Genomic DNA, 17,808 nt, shown 5'->3' with positions numbered 1-17,808 from the left:
TCGTATAGATGACACTGTTAACAAGATTGCTCAATACCGTGTTTTTAGTACGATTGACCTCCGTAGTGCGTATCATCAAATCCCCATCAGAAATGAAGATAAGCCATACACCGCGTTTGAGGCCTGTGGACGCCTTTATCAGTTTGCTCGGGTTCCCTTTGGCGTCACCAACGGAGTGGCTTGCTTCCAACGTATCGTGGATTCATTCATCCAAGAAGAAGAACTGCTTGGAACATTTGCTTACTTTGACAACATTACTATTTGCGGCATGACTCAGGAAGAGCATGATGCTAATCTCACGAAATTTCTTGAGGCTGCTAAGAGAAAGAATATAACTTACAATGAAGACAAATGCATCTTTTCAACTAACAGGCTCAGTATTCTCGGATATGTGGTGGAAGGAGGGGAAATGCGCCCAGATCCGGAACGACTCCGACCCTTGCAGGACTTGCCTGTTCCTCGGGACATGAAATCGCTCCGACGCATCCTTGGCTTCTTTGCCTATTATTCACAGTGGATATATGACTACTCAAGCAAGATCCGCCCACTGTGTGCCACTACTACATTTCCCATGACAAGGGAAGCAGAAGCGGCTTTCCATCAACTTAAGCAAGACATTGAAGGTTCAGTGGTGAGGGCGATTGACGAATCCGTCCCCTTCGAAGTTGAGACCGATGCTCGGATGTAGCAATTGCTGCAGTCCTCACCCAGGCAAGACGTCCGGTGCAGCCTTCTTTTCCCGAACCCTTCAGGGACCCGAATGTCGTCATGCTTCTATTGAGAAGGTGGCCCAGGCTATTATTGAAACAGTTCGCCACTGGAGACAGTATTTGACAGGCAGACATTTTACTATAAAGACAGATCAACGATCAGTGAGCTATATGTTTGATAAGCAGCATAAAAATAAGATAAAGAATGATAAGTTCATGCGTTGGAGGATGGAATTATCTTGCTATGATTTTGACATTGTGTATCGTCCTGGTCGAGAAAACATTCCCTCTGATACATTCTCCAGGTCTTATTGTGGGATGGCATGCCACGATCGACATTCACTGTTTAACCTCCACGAAGCCTTGTGCCACCCAGGGGTTACCCGCTTATACCATTTTGTGAAATCTAAGAATATGCCATACTCTGTGGAGGATGTCCGGCAGGTTGTTGGATCTTGTAGAATATGCGCAGAATGCAAGCCCAAGTTTCACCAACCAGATAAGACTCGACTCATAAAAGCTACTCAGCCATTTGAGCGTCTCAATATAGATTTCAAGGGGCCTCTTCCAAGTACAGATAAGAATCAGTATTTTCTTAACATTGTGGACGAATATTCACGGTTTCCTTTTGTATTTCCTTGTGCCGACATGACCACTTCCACGGTTATCAAGTGCCTCTGTCAGCTGTTCGCTATTTTCGGAATGCCGGCTTACATTCATTCGGACCGGGGACCCTCCTTCATGAGCAAGGAATTACAAGACTTCCTTGCCAGTAGGGGGGATCGCTGGAAGCAGAACTACTAGCTATAATCCTCAAGGGAATGGCCAAGTGGAGAGGTTCAATGGTACCATTTGGAAGGCAATCACAACGGCTCTAAAATCCCGTAATCTACCCATCAAATTCTGGCAGACTGTTCTGCCTGATGCTCTCCACTCAATTCGTTCACTGTTGTCCACAGCAACCAATGCTACCCCTCATGAAAGACTTCTGAACTATTCTCGTCGTTCTTCCTCGGGAGCCTCGGTGCCTACTTGGCTCTGCAATCCTGGGCCAGTCCTGCTGAAGCGTCACGTACGCACGAATAAAACTGATCCCCTTGTGGATGAAGTCGACCTCCTCCAAGCAGGACCCCACTATGCCCATATTCGCTACCCGGATGGCAGGGAAACTACGGTCTCTGTTAGACACTTAGCCCCAATTGGAACCCCATCCAAGAGTGAACCCCAAATTCTACCTCAGGCTTCTGAAGAAAATGTAATTCCCCAGGGTAGTCCCCAAGACGCACCCTGCTCAGAGGGGGATGATCTCGTTCCTGATATGGTTCCTGCAACTCCACAGCAATCAGATGCTGTGGATAACCCTCCAGTGCCAAGAAGATCCGGTCGCACCATTCGTCCTCCTAATAGACTAGATTTATAGAGATAGATTTCTCGGAAGGGGGTGAATGTTGTGATAATAAGTGCCATACTGTAATTGGCGGCAACGGTAATTGGGCGGATGTGGCAGCACTGTATATGAAGGTCAATGGCTGGTGATGACTCGTATACCACGTACTCCGTGGAAAGTCATGCTGGAACAGTAATGGTATGTTATATACTATATTAGGAATAATGTATTCTGAGGAATGTAATTGGTATTAGAGTATGGAGTTTAACTTCGTTATTATGTGATGCGTATGTGGTATTTGCCTTCAGTATTATGTGTACTCGTTATTGTATTTTGTTATTCTTACCCTATGTATATTTATGTTGTTGTAGATATGCGTATGGGTTTTGTGAGAATAAAGCCGATCGAAAAGGTCTATTGTTGATTACTACAACAATAATTTATTCTCACAAAACTTACCTGGTTGGATTGGACCAGAAGAGTGCCGAGGCCTACACTGGAATGGAGCGTTTGCTGAGACCAGAGAGGCTGGATTCGGATCCCAGTTCACCCACGGCGGAACAAAAATGGAAACACTGGTTGAAGACGTTCGAAAACTTCCTGGGAGCTCTACCACAGGATAATCTGGATAAGATGACTCTGCTTACAAATTTTGTCTCACCAAGACTATACGAAACTATATCAGAGTGTACCATCTATGATGAGGCTATCCGTACTTTACAGTCACAGTACGTAAAGCCCACTAATGAAGTGTTTGCACGCCATCGTCTTGCAACTCGCCGCCAGCAGGTCGGAGAGTCCTTAGATGAATACCTTCTGACTCTGAAAACGTTAAGTAAAGAGTGTAACTTTGGGGCTGTAACAGCAACTCAACATTGCGAAGAATCCATCAGGGATGCCTTCATTAGCGGCCTGCAGTCACCACTGATCAGACAACGTCTATTAGAGAATAAGACTTTAGATTTAGCTACCATGTTTGATCAGGCGAGATCTCTAGATTCAGCCCAAAGAAATTCAGAATCTTATTGTGTTATTCAACCCTCCCGTTCATTGGGTGCTGCCTCATCCAATCAGAATACCGGTGAAGTGGAACCCACAACTGTAATGGCTGCTACGGGTGTTAAATGTTTCTTTTGTGGTTTTTTAAAACACCCACGTGTAAAATGTCCGGCACGAGAGGCTGTGTGTCATAAGTGCCAGAAAAAGGGTCATTTTACTAAGGTGTGCCGTAGTACTTCATCAGTAGCTACTGGTGCTTGTGCAACTTCCTCTGATCAGGCAACGTTAGCGGCTGTGTCTTCTGCCGCTGCCCCAGGGGTGTTATCAAAGGCGGTTGTGAGGGTCACGCTCAATGGAGTGGAATTGGATGGCCTTATGGATAGTGGTAGTTCAGAAAGTTTTATCCATCCCAACCTCGTTAAGTGCCATTCCTTAAGTGTACATCACACCCAAGGCAATGTTTCCATGGCATCTACTTCCTTCACCGCTCATACATCAGGGTTCTGTCAAGTCAATATCAAAGTAAACGGTCAGTGCTTCCAAGATGTGCGTCTGTCCATACTCCCTCAGCTGTGTTCAGATATAGTTTTGGGCCAGGATTTTCAGGGACTGCATGATAGTGTTACACTGACATATGGAGGTAGTTTGCCTCCTCTTGTTATCTGTGGACTTAGTACACTATGTGTTGACGCTCCAGAACTGTTTGCCAACTTGACAGCTGATTGTTATCCTGTTGCTGCTCGATCACGCCGGTACTCTCCCGATGATTGTAAATTCATTGAAAAGGAAATTCAAAGGATGTTGAAGGAAGGTATTATAGAGCCCAGTAACTCCTCTTGGCGTGCACAGGTTGTTGTCGTTAAGAACGAAACTCACAAGAAACGCTTAGCCGTGGACTATTCAGAAACTATCAACAAATTTACACTTCTTGACGGGTATCCTCTGCCTCGTATAGATGACACTGTTAACAAGATTGCTCAATACCGTGTTTTTAGTACGATTGACCTCCGTAGTGCGTATCATCAAATCCCCATCAGAAATGAAGATAAGCCATACACCGCGTTTGAGGCCTGTGGACGCCTTTATCAGTTTGCTCGGGTTCCCTTTGGCGTCACCAACGGAGTGGCTTGCTTCCAACGTATCGTGGATTCATTCATCCAAGAAGAAGAACTGCTTGGAACATTTGCTTACTTTGACAACATTACTATTTGCGGCATGACTCAGGAAGAGCATGATGCTAATCTCACGAAATTTCTTGAGGCTGCTAAGAGAAAGAATATAACTTACAATGAAGACAAATGCATCTTTTCAACTAACAGGCTCAGTATTCTCGGATATGTGGTGGAAGGAGGGGAAATGCGCCCAGATCCGGAACGACTCCGACCCTTGCAGGACTTGCCTGTTCCTCGGGACATGAAATCGCTCCGACGCATCCTTGGCTTCTTTGCCTATTATTCACAGTGGATATATGACTACTCAAGCAAGATCCGCCCACTGTGTGCCACTACTACATTTCCCATGACAAGGGAAGCAGAAGCGGCTTTCCATCAACTTAAGCAAGACATTGAAGGTTCAGTGGTGAGGGCGATTGACGAATCCGTACCCTTCGAAGTTGAGACCGATGCTTCGGATGTAGCAATTGCTGCAGTCCTCACCCAGGCAAGACGTCCGGTAGCCTTCTTTTCCCGAACCCTTCAGGGACCCGAATGTCGTCATGCTTCTATTGAGAAGGTGGCCCAGGCTATTATTGAAACAGTTCGCCACTGGAGACAGTATTTGACAGGCAGACATTTTACTATAAAGACAGATCAACGATCAGTGAGCTATATGTTTGATAAGCAGCATAAAAATAAGATAAAGAATGATAAGTTCATGCGTTGGAGGATGGAATTATCTTGCTATGATTTTGACATTGTGTATCGTCCTGGTCGAGAAAACATTCCCTCTGATACATTCTCCAGGTCTTATTGTGGGATGGCATGCCACGATCGACATTCACTGTTTAACCTCCACGAAGCCTTGTGCCACCCAGGGGTTACCCGCTTATACCATTTTGTGAAATCTAAGAATATGCCATACTCTGTGGAGGATGTCCGGCAGGTTGTTGGATCTTGTAGAATATGCGCAGAATGCAAGCCCAAGTTTCACCAACCAGATAAGACTCGACTCATAAAAGCTACTCAGCCATTTGAGCGTCTCAATATAGATTTCAAGGGGCCTCTTCCAAGTACAGATAAGAATCAGTATTTTCTTAACATTGTGGACGAATATTCACGGTTTCCTTTTGTATTTCCTTGTGCCGACATGACCACTTCCACGGTTATCAAGTGCCTCTGTCAGCTGTTCGCTATTTTCGGAATGCCGGCTTACATTCATTCGGACCGGGGACCCTCCTTCATGAGCAAGGAATTACAAGACTTCCTTGCCAGTAGGGGGATCGCTGGTAGCAGAACTACTAGCTATAATCCTCAAGGGAATGGCCAAGTGGAGAGGTTCAATGGTACCATTTGGAAGGCAATCACAACGGCTCTAAAATCCCGTAATCTACCCATCAAATTCTGGCAGACTGTTCTGCCTGATGCTCTCCACTCAATTCGTTCACTGTTGTCCACAGCAACCAATGCTACCCCTCATGAAAGACTTCTGAACTATTCTCGTCGTTCTTCCTCGGGAGCCTCGGTGCCTACTTGGCTCTGCAATCCTGGGCCAGTCCTGCTGAAGCGTCACGTACGCACGAATAAAACTGATCCCCTTGTGGATGAAGTCGACCTCCTCCAAGCAGGACCCCACTATGCCCATATTCGCTACCCGGATGGCAGGGAAACTACGGTCTCTGTTAGACACTTAGCCCCAATTGGAACCCCATCCAAGAGTGAACCCCAAATTCTACCTCAGGCTTCTGAAGAAAATGTAATTCCCCAGGGTAGTCCCCAAGACGCACCCTGCTCAGAGGGGGGTGATCTCGTTCCTGATATGGTTCCTGCAACTCCACAGCAATCAGATGCTGTGGATAACCCTCCAGTGCCAAGAAGATCCGGTCGCACCATTCGTCCTCCTAATAGACTAGATTTATAGAGATAGATTTCTCGGAAGGGGGTGAATGTTGTGATAATAAGTGCCATACTGTAATTGGCGGCAACGGTAATTGGGCGGATGTGGCAGCACTGTGTATGAAGGTCAATGGCTGGTGTTGACTCGTATACCACGTACTCCGTGGAAAGTCATGCTGGAACAGTAATGGTATGTTATATACTATATTAGGAATAATGTACTCTGAGGAATGTAATTGGGATTAGAGTATGGAGTTTAACTTCGTTATTATGTGATGCGTATGTGGTATTTGCCTTCAGTATTATGTGTACAAGTTATTGTATTTTGTTATTCTTACCCTATGTATATTTATGTTGTTGTAGATATGCGTATGGGTTTTGTGAGAATAAAGCCGATCGAAAAGGTCTATTGTTGATTACTACAACAATCCCCATGCAGAACTCAGCCCCCATACAGAACTCAGCCCCCATGCAGAACTCAGCCCCCATACAGCACTCAGCCCCCATGCAGAACTCAGCCCCCATACAGCACTCAGCCCCCATGCAGAACTCAGCCCCCATACAGCACTCAGCCCCCATGCAGAACTCAGCCCCCATACAGCACTCAGCCCCCATACAGAACTCAGCCCCCATACAGAACTCAGCCCCCATGCAGAACTCAGCCCCCATACAGCACTCAGCCCCCATACAGAACTCAGCCCCCATATAGCACTCAGCCCCCATGCAGAACTCAGCCCCCATACAGCACTCAGCCCCCATGCAGAACTCAGCCCCCATACAGCACTCAGCCCCCATGCAGAACTCAGCCCCCATGCAGAACTCAGCCCCCATACAGCACTCAGCCCCCATGCAGAACTCAGCCCCCATACAGAACTCAGCCCCCATACAGCACTCAGCCCCCAAAGCACTCAGCCGCCATACAGAACTCAGCCCCCGTTCAGCACACTTTCCTTCTTTCATTCCTTCCTTCTTTCATTCATGCCTTCCTTCATTGATTCCTTCTTTTTACATTCCTTCCTTCTTTCCTTCCTTCTTTCTTTCATTCCTCTCTTTTCATTCCTCCATTCCTTTTTTTTTCATTCTGCCCTTCCTTCCTTCTTTCATTCATTCCTTCCTTCTTTCATTCATTCCTTCTTTCCTTCCTTCTTTCTTTCATTCCTCTCTTTTCATTCCGCCCTTCCTTCCTTCCTTCTTTCATTGATTCCTTCTTTCATTCCTTCTCCTCCTTCTTTCATTACTCTCTTCCATCCTTCATTCCTTCCTTCCTTCATTCCTTCATTCCTTCCTTCTCTCCCCTTAATATTTCCGTCGATGAAGCGACGGGTGGTATTCGTTCGTGTATAAAATAATTAAACGAAAGGAGCACAGTGACGTCGTGACGTCATGCCGTCGCATCACCTCTACACCTGCACGGTGTCCGTGTGGTGGTCAGATCTTCGCAGACGGAGATTTATTCCTTGATGGTCACGAATAAATGGAAGCAGGGTCCCCATCGAGATTTCGCCCTTGTTATGAACCCGGAATTTGTAATTTCAGCCCCACCGTCGTCGGGTCGAAGGGGCTGGGTGGGGTGAACTCCACATTGTCCCCATCTTGATGTTTGTTCCGTTGATCCGTTAATGTGAATTTTTTTTGCCATGTGACCGTGAATCGTTTTACCTTTTTGGAACATATCACGGAAAAAACTTCGCTTTGTCCAAAAACGAACAAGAGAATAGAAGCAGAAAAAAAAGAGAATAAAGAACTACTAATTTTAAGACGTTGGGGAAAAACGGCAGGGAATTCGAGATGAAAGAGGAAGAGGAAGAGGAAGAAGAAGAAGAAGAAGAAGAAGAAGAAGTTGATGACCACGTGGTTTTCCCGTCGAGAGGCCGAGGACTTCCGCTTCCTCCTGTTCCCTCTCCGTCCTTTCTTTCAACTCGTCGGCCATGGTGAGTTCCAGGATGTGAGGCCTTGCTTCAGATTTTCCTTTTTTTCCGCCGTTTGGAAACTTTTCGAAACGGATAAACATTTGTTGATGGATTTTCGAGGTTTCTGCGCGTTTGACAGATGGTGAGTTTAATTGGGTTAAGTGGACGTGAACCTTGGACGTGGTGGCCTTGCGCACTCATTCCAAGCACGTGTCGTGTCTCACTCGGATGGTTCGAGTGGTTTTAAAAACTCGAGACCGGGATTTTCAGTTTGTTCGTCATTATTTTATATTTATGTCTGTTTGGCGGTGGTTTTGAAGAACCCTGAGAGAGATAGAGAGAGACACGTGTTCGACTGTTGGAGGGAATTAACGAACTAACGTTCGGAAGGTTTCGGCGAATCACCCAAAGGGGAAAGTTGATGTGGATTTTGTAATATTTTACATGACGGGGCGGTGTTTGTAATTCGTCTATTAAATACATCCGTCAATCTGACGACTCGATTTAAATCGAGGGTTAGAGGGGATGAGAAGTTTGATAAGCTCAAGGACATCACCAAGGTGTTAAAAATTAATAAAAATTAAGGGGGGAGGGGTTGGGGGAGAAGTCTTCGTCTCCCCCTCCCCCTCCACCTCCACCCCCACCTGGCAGATTGTGATTCATGTTCAGGAGATGAATGTCATCCTCGGAGAACAAGTACATGAATATTCAAAGATTTTTCCTTTGCACTACCTTCTTTGATGATATGCTATTTAATATTGCCCTCGATCTTACCAAGCCTCCCAAAGACCAGAAAAAGAAGGGAGACTCGGGGAAGGCCCATCCAAAGAAAGACAAAGATCCAGCGAACAAGTCTGGTGGAAAAGCAAAAAAGAAGGTACTCAAGTTTTAAATGAAATACAAGAAAAATGCTGCTATTTCAATCACTCATTTACTTTGTCACCCACATCCCTCCTCCACCCTGACTCCTAACCATTAAATTTCTTCCTTTCCTCCTCCAACCATTACCACTCTCCCCCCCCCCTCCTCGTCCACTCTCCCCTCCCCTCATCCGCTCTCCCCCCCCTCCTCTTCCACCCCCTCCTCCCACACTCATTCATGCATTCATTCATTCACCCATTTATTTTTCGTTCTTAGAAATGGTCAAAAGGAAAGGTGCGAGACAAACTGAACAACCTTGTTCTGTTTGACAAAGCAACATATGACAAACTCTATAAAGAAGTTCCTAACTACAAGCTCATCACCCCTGCTGTTGTATCTGAACGTCTCAAAATTCGTGGTTCTCTTGCACGCAATGCCTTGCAAGAGCTTCAGAGTAAAGGTAAGTTTTACTCATAATCTGATAAAATAAGAGTACATGAATATTATTGTTATGTTTTTTTTTTTTTTTTTTTTTTTTTGGCATTCTCTGTTTAAGTTGAGTGCACGTCTACTTTCAACACAAAAAGTGAATAGCCACGTATCAAAAAATTAAACAAACAATTATTCCAGCAAAATTTGGAAACGGATTGTATTCACATGCATGTTTTCTCACACTCGGGTTCATTTTTCATTTTTGACTAGTTCTCAGACTCTGTAGCAAAAACTCAGTTTGGATGCAGCTTGGTAATTTTGGCAAAAATTTGCTGGGTTCCAAATCGGTTAGAAACTCAGGATAAGTTTGCAAGTTAAAATAAAACAAAACAGGTTTGTATCTTGGTCACATGTCCCATGTAAGCTCACAAAAATACGGGACTTTCGAAATGGTGTAATCTTCCCCAGAATGATTGGCGCACATCCGCTTAACCCCTCAGCGGCAATGTTGATTTGGGCACATTTCCATATTTTGTGTGTCGGTGATAAAGATTATTACCTAAAATGGCTCAGGGCTTCGAAGGAAAGCCAAAAATACTTGGAAAAGTACCTGTGATAAAGGGGTGTTCCTCCACACGACAAAAGATTTGGAGAACTTTCTGATCAACTTGCCCAAAAAGTTGATATCTTGCAACCCGCACTGCAAAAACTGACAATGTGGGCCCATTCAAGGCCTGTGGACGGGCACGTTCAAGCCGACCTCCCCAATCATCCCTGCCATCGAGTGGAGTTTGAACGTTGTGCGATTGCCTCGTGTGAACATGGCAACCTTGGGGATTTATTTAATGAATGTCTGCAATCGGAAAGACTATGTCATCATTACCAATGGTCAGGCAGACTTCCCAGAGCAAGACACTGTATTTGGTTTGGGTGTTTCTTAAAATTGATGGAAATGTCATATTTGGGGCTTGTCAAGGCACAGGGTGTGTGTGTGTGTGTGTGTGTGTGTGTGTGTGTGCGTGCGTGCGTGTGTGCGTGCGTGTGTGCGTGCGTGCGTGCGTGCGTGCGTGCGTGCGTGCGTGCGTGCGCGCGCGCGCGTTAATGTATCCACTGCTGCTTGCTTAGGCTCCGTCGATATCATTTTTCAATATAGATATACCGGTGGGGTCATACCAGTATTATTAAAAATAATTAAATTTATTATTTTTTTCATGCAGTTTCCAAAAATACATAATGGTCCAATGATCCATTATGTATTCATATATAACGTACACATCATTGACACACGGTAATATTTCAATGTATTTCCACACGGGATTATTTTTCCCCCACATTGAGAACAGTTATTTTACTTCAAACTTCAACTTGGAATTAAAAATTATTTTGTGCAACATCAACATTGGTAATCAGCACAGGTCGGGATTCATCGCCATCGCTGCACCAGTATGCTTATACCGGTATCGTAATCATAACGGTATGACTATCGCGATCACTGACTCGGCACAGGCTTTCCAAAGCACATCCGATTCATATAAATAACCAATTGGAAATTGCTTCAAAACCAACCACAATGGCAAAGAAAAACACGATTGCTTGGATGGAGCTGATGAGTTCGGATGCTGAGGTTTAAAAGTTAAAACCTACTGCACTTACTTCCTGGTATGTCTTGACGTCATACGTTCCACTGGTCCTCTTCCATGTTGAGCCGAGACGCCGAGTACATCAAAGCTTTTTAATCATGTACGTATTTAAAGATTGTAAACGTCTTTCTTCAATTTGTTCGTTATATATCGGGGGATTTTTCGGTTTATCGGTATATTCAAAATTCCATTACTAGTATATTGATATTGTTACGAATTCGCGCCCACCGGCGTGTGAACAGCCGCTTTTCACTAATAGTAGCCGCTCACCCACCGGACGGACAATTCAGTCGTGACCTTCTGGAACAATGCCGGAACCCTGTCACGGGTGGGTCTTCAACCCTACCACGGCCTAGCCAATTTTCCACCCACGCAGAATAGGGTCAATCGACGAATATCGATATACCTAAGTACCCGCATGGGTAGCCTAACAGGAGACCGTACCTTGGCGCAGGTCGGCTTGGACACGAACCGCTCAAGCGGTCCGTTCCGTTCTTCAGTGATAACCGAGCGGGTATTATTGCCCGACCTCGCCGGATCCGATTCTATTTAACGGGTATTTAAAACCTAACTAATATTCCGAGATGCAATATGGCATTCCAATGGGGGAAAAAAAGACACGACGAACGGGTAACATTCACACAAGTACATTTATTTACAGCACGTATACAGTCATGCAGTCAATGCTGGTATGGAAGCAAATAAAGCGAAAGTGCTACAACCGACTACAAGCAATTTATGTACAGCCACTTATACAGTTTTTACTTATGGAGACTCGGCGCCACATCATTCACACAAAAGGAAACAAAAGGCCACCCTTAAAAGACAAGGGCGCCAGACAGGGTCCGTAGACCTTTATGGCGTGGAGCCTGGATGACTGAACGGACCCCACGAGATCGTTGCAGGTTACCTGCACCCTCGTGGTGCGATGGTGGGCGAGCTCTCTCCGGCGCGCTCCACACGGATGCGCAGGCTTGCGCGACAGAGCTGCAAAGCGGCGCCTCCCGTCCGCGTTCTTCGTGCCACGTCCGGACTCCCCACCGACTGCGAGTTCTGACGACTCTACCCGAATCACCGAACCCAAGACTCTTTGAAGACCAAGACGACGAAGAAGAAGAAGCCCCACGCACCACCAAAAACCACCATGAAGAAGAAGACAAAACAAAGTCCCCGACGAAAAACACACACTAAGGAGAAGAAGGCCCCGAGCTGGCGTCCTGCGCGGCCTTGTATCCCTCCGTTCCAATGCCTCGCCCCCTCCCCTTTTATCACTCCGCCCACCTTCCAGCTCCTGCAGGAAGCTTCCAGAAAAGGGGCGTGCCCTCTCGTCCCCCTCCTCGCGAGCCTCGCAGGGGCCGATAGACTCTTTCTTGGCACAGGTCCAGGGAGATTTATTCCCCCAAAATCAGGCCCCCACCTTTTTTCACCTTTGACCTTTGACCCGCATCGCTCCTCCCTCGCACCAAAGCACGGGGAAAACAGGCGGGAATAACAAGGCGGGAGAATCAGGCGGGAAAATCCGCACGCCATCGATGTTCCTTTGTTTCCTTCGCTTCTTAGAGACGGTTTACATGAGCAGAGAGGGTTGTGATGTGGTTGAAATGTGGTTGTTGTGGTTTTAGGCGATCGTAGTTGGTGTTGATCGTGGTTGTTGTGGTTGGTGGTTGAAATGTGGTTGGTGATGATCGTGGTTGGTGGTTGAAATGTGGTTGGTGATAATCGTGGTTGTTGTGGTTGGTGGATGAAATGTGGTTGGTGATGGTGGTTGTTGTGGTTTGAGGCGATCGTGGTTGTTGTGGTTCAAAATAATGATAGTAAAGAAAAACGGCTATCACAAAGAGTCGCAGCCCGGTGAACACGAAGAATCCCCTCTAAACAACGGTGGGGAAACCTATCTGAGCACTCACTTAGTTATAGCTAGCTAATCTAAGGAACCTTTATGGTGTTCTGCGAATTTCCACAGCTGTAACAATATGAAAAATTTATATTGATATATCGTCAGACCCTGCACTTGCTTACACTAACAGGAAATGGTACAAACTCGACACCTCATCCACTGATATTTCTCATATTTCCGCGAGTCCAATTTGCATTCAGGAACAACAATTATTATGGTGAACCATTTTGAAATTGCCACTTTCCCATCTAAATTCTGAAAATTATGTTAAAACCATTATTTGAATTCCAAATTATGCTTTAGCAATGGCAGGTTAATCGTCCTCGGTGAGCAGAACCAAGTCACTGAAATTGCGTCCACAGCGCATGCGCAAAAGGTCTCGTTAGCAGTCATATGTCATGGACTGAGGGATAGGAAGAGAGGTTGACAGTTACTTTGCTAAAGATAAGCTGACATGCTCATAGCCCAGTAAATATTTGCAATATGACGGTTAACCATGGCAAAGTATCCCCACCCCTCATCTTTAATTTTTTTTTCTCCCCCTTTTAAAAAAAATTCTTTTTCTCCTTTCCATTTCATTGGGAGGGATATTTTGAGAACATCGTTGTTCATTTTTCTTGTCTGAATACTTTTCTTTGCAGGGCTCATCAAGTTGGTATCCAAACATCGAGCACAGATAATCTACACCCGGAATACAAAAGGAGGGGAGGGAGCTGCGGCAGTAGCTCCCACAACCGAAGAGGCTTGAGGGTAAAAATTGAGCTGTCTGATAAATGTTGCATTTGTATGCTTTTTATCCATATGCTTATTGTTATTAAAATACAACCAAACAAAAAACACCCCTTAATTTCACTGCTAATGTCGATTATTTCTAACTTCAGAGACTCGTGTTTAAGGAGTGCGATCTCGCTCGTGCTCGTCAATTTTTGTCTTGGGGCATTGTTGATCGCGCGCCTGGAAAAATATTTTTGTAACCATGTCATGTGCAGTGCGAAGAGAAAGTCTACACCCCCTTTCAAATTTTTCACCTTTTGTTGCCTTATAGCCTGCAATTAAATTGCATTAAAACAGACTTTTCCCACATTTATTCACACATCATAACCCATAACTTCCAAGTGAAAAACAAATTCTACAAATTTCAGAAAATTAATTTAAATATACAAACGAGAATATCTTGGTTGGATAAGTGTCCCCCCCCCCCCCGAGTTAATACTTGGTGGAAGCACCTTTGACAGTAATTACAGTTGGGATAGGTCTCTACTAATTTTGTACACCTTGATTGCGCAATATTTGTCCATTCTTCTGTGCAAAACTGTTCAAGCTCAGTCAAGTTGGGTGGAGTGCGTTGATGGACAGCAATCTTCAAGTCATGCCACAGAATTTCGATTGGATTTCGGTCAGGGCTCTGACTGGGCCACTCAAGAACATTTATCTTTTTGTTCCTTAGCCACTCCAGTGTAGTTTTGACTGTGTGCTTAGGGTTGTCTTCATGCTGAAAAGTGAACTTTTGTCCCAATTTCAGCTTTCTTGCAGAGCGTAGCAGGTTTTCCACGAGGATTTTTTTTCTATATTTTGCTCCATCCATTTTTCCTTCTATCCTGACAAGTGCCCCATTCCCTGCTGATAAGAAACATCCCCAGAACATGATGCTGCCACCACTATGCTTCAAAGTTGGGATGGTGTTCTTTGGGTGACGTGCTGTGTTGGGTTTGCGCCAAACATAATGTTTTGCATTTCGGCTAAAATGTTCCATCTTGGTTTCGTCAGATTACAAAACATTTTGCTACATGGCTTCAGAATCTCCAGTGGTTTTTTTGTATACCTCAAATGGGACTCAAGGTGGGCTTTTTAAGTAATGGCTTCCTTCTTTCCACCCTACTATACAGGCCAGATTTGTAGAGTGCTTGGGATATTGTTGTCACGTGCACACAGTGACCAGTCTTTGTCAGAAAGGCATGTAGCCCTTTCATATTTTCCATTGGCCTCTTGGTGGCCTCTGATCAGTCTCCTTGCTTAGTCATCCAGTTTGGAGGGACGGCCTGATCTAGGCATTGGTCTTGGTGGTACCATACGCCTTCCACTTCTTAATGATTATCTTGACTGTGATCCAAGAGATATTCAAGGCCTTTGGAATATTTTATACCCATCCCCTGATCTGTGCCCTTCCGCAACTTATCCCGCTCTTTTGAAAGCTCCTTGGAGCTCATGGTTGAGTCTTTGCTATGAAATGCAATACCCAGCAGAGGAAACTTACAGGAACAGCTGATATTTATTCTGAAATAATCAGAATCACTTCAATTTAACACAGATGGAGGCCAAATAACTTGGTGTGTGATTTTGAAGGTGATTGGTCACACTTGAGCCAATTTACAATTGCTCTTATAATGGAGGTGGACACTTATCCAACAAAGATATTCTAGTTTTGTATTTTTAATCAATATTCTGAAATTTGTTTTTCACTTATGTATGAAGGAAATGAACAACAGTACCGAACCAGGAAAATGAGTCATGGTCTCCACAAAACCCTTGCGTGGTCACCCTCTACATGCCCTGTAACCCTGACCTGAGGGTGTAAGTAACTTAAATATCATTCATCTCTTGGGGTTTTTATTTTTAAATTTGGGACTATATAAGCAGGTTTTTTGGGGGCTTTTCAAAGAGAAATTTCCGTTGTTCAATGTTAAAATGCCCTGGATATGTACAAATTCTGGTGCATCTGCAAAATGGATCCGGAGAGGCAACCTTTGACCTGGAACATTGAGAAGAGGAAAACGCTTACTTTTTTATTTATTTTTTTTTTTTTTTAAGTCGTCCTGCCATTGAAGAGGAAGAAACATACCTCAACTTTGATGATGGTGGAGCCTGAGTATGAGATAAAAGGAAACTGTGCAGTTACGAATATTTTTAAACTGGAACACTAACAGTGTATTCGGCAATGGAACAACAACTGATAAGTCAAGTAAAGAATGTGAACTTTATTTGGTGTAAAACGTGTGCTAGACATGCAGACAAAAATTAGATCAGGCATTCGCGGCCAAGTTGTTTGTGACATCAAGAAGTACAACGTCGGGGCCAGCTTTGTCAAAAAACACAATAAGACCAGACACTTGTTGTCTAAAGCACTCTTAGTTGGAATTGATTGTGAGAAATTACTTGGCCTTGCCTCCATTCTTCTGCTGGTGCTGAAGGTGGTGACGATCAAGATTTCATCATTCTTGAGGCCTATCGAAGTATTTATTTTTTTGAGATATTGTAAAATACAATGTGCAATACTTGCATTTTCCATAGTTCTCTATTTACTTTATCAAATGTAATCACTCTCGCAACAAAAAAATGGAGGAGAGCGATCACTCTCAAACACAATCCAGGAGAGCGATTTACAGCTTTCGCAGATTTTACAAACACAAGTCTCTGTAACTTTCATACGTTTTAGCAATGTTGTACCATGTCCCTCCCTCCCATCTCTCCTGCCATCCCATCCTCCTCCCATCTCTCCTGCCATCCCATCCTCCTCCCATCTCTCCTGCCATCCCATCCTCCTCCCATCTTGAATAAAGAATCCTGATTATATTTGAATTTAAAATGTACAATCGAATAAACATTTCCGATGTGATTTTAAATTTTTCTTCCCCCACAGATCCTGTATGCCTTCAATATTGGTTGGTTTCTGCAATTCTGAATAAACATAAAATTGTTTGCTTGTTTGTTTTATCATTCTATTTTCTGCAGTGTTGCATTGTGATTTAATCTATAAATCAGCTGCCACCCTGCTGTTGTTTTTGCTCGCCACTGGATATTTCCATACACTGCTTCACATATACCTTTGAGAGGCGGAGCTCATGCTCTGATACCTCGAGCACAAATCTGGCTTTCAGTGACAAGTGGGGAGAGGAAGAGTTAGAATCCAAAATAACAAGTGAAATGAACCGAGGATAATGGGGAAATGGCTGGGGTGTACGTGGGTGTGGTTACGACTTCGTAACATGCACCTCAGTGCCTTCCAGAAATAGATGATTCAGCTGGTCCATTGAGTAATATGGATGTTTCCATTAACAGTTAATTAATAAGGTAACCACTTAATTGTTCGGGGTTTGTTCACAGATATTCACAACGAACTTAAATGCAGGAAAAAGCCATTGGGCCAATAATACCTGTACAATCTCACCCATATCCTCAATCTCCAATTCTATTTTAGATCCATGTGCTGCCACCACCTTTCTAGAGAGACCATTCCTTGCATTAACGAGAGAGCTCATAGAGCACCTTATTCCACGTCGTGTTGAAGTATATAATTCATGTGAAACGAAATAATGATAGTCCGGGAGCCAACCGATCAAAATTAAAAAAATTGCCCGGTCTGCTATAAAATTTTTGTGTTGATTTTCATAAAGAGACACCCTTTGAGTATATGAAAACCAATGTTGGCAATGGTGAAACTCTTGCGCAACAACACAGTCAACACTTTTGCGAGCCCCCTCTGATGACAAAATGTTGGCAAAAGCGAAGATGTAGGATGGGGGTATGGGTAATTCATATTGTCCTAAAATCATAACCACTAAACCTATATACACAAATGACCCCTCATATTCAAGAGGAGTTCATTTCCTATATCACAATTGGTGTAGATTTAACCTACCTACAATTGACAAGGTTATATGTCAAACAACAAAAGATTTATGCAACTCAGAAATGCTTGACTATCAATGGGGTCAGGAACAAGAACATACTTTTACATGCCATGGTTTTAAGGAAGATAAAATTAGAAATGGATTAACACAATATTGTGACATGAAACATCCTCTTCAGAGGAAGAGTCACTGAAACAACTCCACCACATGAACCTCTCTGACCAAGGCATATGCATGTCACTCAGCAAGGCACAGCAGCCTTTTTGCATGAACATCGTTTCAGACATTTGGATA

General features: G+C 44.2%; 1 protein-coding gene across 2 annotated transcripts; it reads left to right on the top strand.

Moving 5' to 3' along the window:
* Positions 1–7,813: 7,813 nt before the first annotated feature.
* Positions 7,814–16,582, top strand: RPS25 (ribosomal protein S25). Of its 2 annotated transcripts, none has more exons than XM_085861369.1 (5): positions 7,814–8,077; positions 8,835–8,933; positions 9,194–9,377; positions 13,528–13,636; positions 16,524–16,582. In XM_085861369.1, exons 1-4 carry the CDS (start codon positions 8,075–8,077, stop codon positions 13,632–13,634), a joined length of 393 nt encoding a protein of 130 aa, XP_085717495.1. In that variant the 5' UTR covers positions 7,814–8,074; the 3' UTR covers positions 13,635–13,636; positions 16,524–16,582. The 2 variants fall into 2 exon arrangements, with proteins under 2 accessions (XP_085717495.1, XP_085717499.1); XM_085861373.1 differs by lacking the exon at positions 7,814–8,077 and adding an exon at positions 8,177–8,198.
* The last annotated feature ends 1,226 nt before the right edge of the window (positions 16,583–17,808 follow it).

This window comes from Eptatretus burgeri, chromosome 2 (assembly GCF_056783735.1).
Source record: "Eptatretus burgeri isolate ZD-2024b chromosome 2, Ebu_testis_v1, whole genome shotgun sequence".
Taxonomy (NCBI): Eukaryota; Metazoa; Chordata; class Myxini; order Myxiniformes; family Myxinidae; genus Eptatretus; species Eptatretus burgeri.
This window is presented reverse-complemented; position numbering and strand designations above follow the sequence as displayed.

Coding starts and splice junctions, on each gene's coding strand:
- RPS25 (XM_085861369.1), top strand. Junction 8,934..9,193: donor GTGGAAAAGCAAAAAAGAAG/GTACTCAAGTTT, acceptor TTTCGTTCTTAG/AAATGGTCAAAAGGAAAGGT. Junction 9,378..13,527: donor GCAAGAGCTTCAGAGTAAAG/GTAAGTTTTACT, acceptor TTTTCTTTGCAG/GGCTCATCAAGTTGGTATCC.